This window comes from Cryptomeria japonica, chromosome 5, assembly GCF_030272615.1.
Source record: "Cryptomeria japonica chromosome 5, Sugi_1.0, whole genome shotgun sequence".
Lineage (NCBI taxonomy): Eukaryota > Viridiplantae > Streptophyta > Pinopsida > Cupressales > Cupressaceae > Cryptomeria > Cryptomeria japonica.
This window is the reverse complement of record NC_081409.1, coordinates 193,179,657-193,183,730: the sequence shown is the minus strand read 5'-3', so window position 1 is coordinate 193,183,730 and position 4,074 is coordinate 193,179,657. Positions and strand designations below refer to the sequence as shown.

General features: G+C 37.0%; 1 protein-coding gene across 1 annotated transcript; it reads right to left on the bottom strand.

The window, feature by feature from the left end:
* Positions 1 to 1,340: 1,340 nt before the first annotated feature.
* Positions 1,341 to 1,832, bottom strand: LOC131028005 (uncharacterized). The gene has a single exon (XM_057958117.1). It carries the CDS (start codon positions 1,830 to 1,832, stop codon positions 1,341 to 1,343), a length of 492 nt encoding a protein of 163 aa, XP_057814100.1.
* Positions 1,833 to 4,074: the final 2,242 nt, after the last annotated feature.

The following is a 4,074-nucleotide window of genomic DNA, read 5'->3' as shown; positions in this document are numbered from 1 at the left end:
AACACTTGACAAATGCTCATAAACTTGTCATGTGTGCTTACATATGTTTCAAAATTAGAAAGGTAGTCAATCTTTGAGTTCTACCTTCCTACCACCTCTACCCTACCTATATATGGAAGACACCCATTATACATTTACACACTCTAATATTTTATGTAGGCATGCTTTTCTACTCATTTTTTTAATGAAAAAAGATATCAAGAATATGAGGGATCATTTTTATTTACAAATTTTACACACATAAATAATAAAATTATTTTTCTAAAATAAGTTTCTTATAATAATTTGGTATAATATGAAGGAATTGCATCAAACAAAGTCAAATATCAAAATATTTTCCTATGAAAGAAGCTCTATCATTTTGAAAAGTATTATGGTCATTTAATGATTAAGCACGTGAATGAGCTTGAGACCTTATCGAGCTAGTTGAAATATATGGATTTATAGCGGACAAGAATGATCATCTTATAATTATCGCATGTTCTTATATTGATGGCGAGGACAAGATTGTGATGTTTTTTATATTAGAAGCAGCCAAAACTAGGGGGCTGACCCAATTTCAGGCACAGTAATAGCAGAAAAATGAGTGTTAGTTGAATTACAGCTTAGACAACATATCAGCCTCCTAAAAGTTTCCTCTATCAAAAACCTTAAATATACTAGTGATATTAACAAAGTTTATCAGTCATAATAAACAGTAAGATATGCCACATGGGGATACAGATAGCCGAGTCATAGATGAATCAACAAAGAGTATAACTATAATCATAACTAAAAAAATTAAGGCCACAATGGCCATCCAAGAAATCAAAAAACCACCAGGCAACAAGCATCCTTATTTCTTTTTTTCATGATAGAGCTTGGCCAATAGCATCCTCGCCCACTCTTTGGTAAGAAATTTGAAGAGGTCTTTGTAGTCCTCTTCCTCCTTCCATTTTAATTTATGGGTGTTCTCCTACAAGAGACAAAGGGTGGTCGCATAGCTATGCATGACCTTCAGCACAAACCAAGTGACCTCCTAGAGCCCTTTTTTAGTGATCTTCCCTCTCCTAATAATTTCCTGTATATTCTCATTCAAGGCCTCCACTTTCTTTTCCATTTCCAACAACTTGTCATCTTCGTCCCCCTTGATACTGCTACCTTTCTTTATATTGGTACTCTGCAATGATATAAAATCATTTTCTAGCTTCCTTGGGTTATTTTGGGAATAATGACTAGGCCATATGCTACCATGTGGGACGTCCATCCAGCAATTGTCGGGATCCAACTTCAAGTTCAAAATTTGAAAATTTATAATCATCATCAAATTACAAATGGATAAGAAACCAAATAGAGGGAGATTAAACATTATTAGCACTTAACCTTTCCCTCTCAAGGATTTCCTTGGTAACCATTGGTAGTAGATGAACATTCCTCCAGCATCGGAAGCCATCTTGCAGCATGCCAAAAGCATCCATGGAATCAGCGACAACATTTCCTTCTCTATGAATATGGGGGAGGGTGAAACTATAAATTTTAGCCAAGAGAATTCTAACATCCCTCAATATCACTTCCACCTTCCACCCCGCAACACTTCTTCCACTGACAGCCTCCATAATTAGTTTAGAATCACCTTCAATTTCAAGTTGTCTGATACCTATAGAAATGGAAAACTTCATTCCCTCAGCTTGGTTGACAGTATGGTCCCTCAAGCTTCCAATGTAGGTGGCAATAAGTTTTCCCTGATGGTCTTTTATAACACCACCTCCAGCTTGCCAAGTATTGTGAATCGCTCCATCAAAGTTTAATTTGTGCCATGAGGGACTTGGGGCTTCCCATTTAGTCTTTTTCATGTTGATCTTTTTAGTGTGTTGAAAATTTTAAACTCAAAGGGGAGTTTCCATTGTTCAAAAAACCTACTGTTAGTCAGGTTAGGGGGATTGGAATGGGTTTTCCATCTAGTCACCAAGACATTGTCCATGATCATCTTGAAGCAACTATTAAAAACATTATCTGGGGAAATTTCAGCATCTCTGAAGATTCTAAATTATTTCTTTCTTTCCAAACACTCCAATAGATATGAGGAGGAATATATTTACATAGATGTTTCAGTAGGGGGTGGTGAGAAAGTGACGACCATCCATCCACAAACTGGTGGATATCCCCTTGGAAAACCCATTAGAGGTCGCATTTTTCAAGGATAATGGTCCACAAGTGTCTAACAAAGGGGCAATGAATAAAAAGATGGTTGATAGTTTCCTCCTTGGATTTATAGAGGATACCCGTATTAGGAAATTGGAAACCCCTCATCCTTAAGTTATCCTGAATTAGCATTTTTCCATGAATGAGAGTCCACCGGAAGAAATTAGTCTTCGGTATATGTTGTGGGTTCCAAAAAAAAATTCAGCATTTTGTCTCCCCAATGAATCTCAAAAGTTTTCTGTAAGCATACCTCACCAATAAATCCCTAGACTTGGTCCCCTTCCAGATGAATTTATCCTCATAGAGAGATAGAGGTATCCTTGTCATGTGTTTGAGGGCCTGAAGGTCCAAAGCTTTAGGCAAGATGTCAGGGCTATCATTGAATATCAAAGAGATATTTTTCCATTTTCCTCTTCTCAGCACAATGTAATCAACAACATAATCACCAAATTGGTCTTTTAGGGTGTTCATCAACTAGAATAAGTGAATTTCAGCCAAAGGTTTATCATCAAGCCATGTATCCTCCCAAAATCTGATCTTCCTTCCATTTCCAAGATGGCACTTCAGTTCCTCTCTGATTATAGGTCTAAGATTAAGTATGTTGTTCCATAATTTAGACCCAGAAGGTAAGCCAATAAAATTCAAGTTAGAACATAATTGTTCTCATTCCAAATATTTAGCCCTGATAATGTTGCACCAATCTATCTCCCCTTTAGCCAAGTTCCAGCCCACTTTGGCAATTAAGGCTTTGTTCAGGGTATTAATCTTTTCGATACCTAGACCACCCATAGTCTTAGGCAAACATAAAGCATCCCAATTAACAAATGAGAGGCATTTCTTTTCTTCCATACTAGTCCAGAGGAAGTTTCTTTGGATCTTTTCAAGCTTCTCCCCCATAGAGCCCAAGATTTTGAATTGGGAGAGGAAATAAATAGGGATACCCTAGAGAGAGGCAGAAAGAAGCTGCAGCTTCCCCACATTACTAAGGAACTTGCCCTTTCAACCATCAAGTTTCTTCTGTATTCTTTCAAGGACAGTATTCCAGAAGGACAGAGTCACCTCTTTGACAAGGCTACTTTTATTGTAGTTAATACATTAACCTGAACCAGAGGCATATTCAGTAAGAAGATTCTTCCAATGTTTATCTTCTATCACAGAGGATTTACCAAATAGGAAGGTGTCATGAATGAATTGTTGAACCATAGAGGGGGGATAGTAGAAGCAACTTTGATTCCCTTTATTCCCCCATTGACAGACAGATTCAAAACAATTCTACCCAAAGCCTCAGCAATCATAATAAAAAGATAGGGGGAAAGAGCGTCCCCTTGTCTGATACCTTTCTCATCTTTGAAGCAACCCCTAGGAACCCAATTGACCAAGACATAAAATTGAACCGTAGACACACACTCATAGATCATATCAATAATTTTAGGATTAAAACCAAGTTTTGAGAGATTTTTATACAGGAAATACCAATTGACTTTACCATAGGCTTTTGAGATGTCAAATTTAAAATCCATACTTGGTGTTCTTATTTTACCCATGGAATGAATAATTTCATGAGTGGCAATGGCCACATCCAAAATTTAATGACCTGCGACAAAGCCATTTTGAGAAGGGTTGATAAACTTGGGAAGAAATGGTTTGATTCTATTCACTAAGACCTTAGAAAAGATCTTATAAATAGTAGTGCAGAGACTGATAGGCCGAAAATACATCATGCATTTAGGGTCCTAAGACTTGGGAACAAGAACAATGTAGGTGTTGTTCATCTTTTTCAATAATTTACTAGTCCTGAAGAAGTCATTCATAGCTCTAGTGACATCAAAGCTGATAATGTCCTAGAATTCCTAGAAAAAAGTAGGAGGGAAACCATCTAAACCTGAGGTCTTG

What these genes read in the sequence shown, in the direction of transcription:
- LOC131028005 (XM_057958117.1), bottom strand. Translation starts at nt 1,832, where the DNA reads ATGAAAAAGACTAAATGGGAAGCCCCAAGTCCCTCATGGCACAAATTA.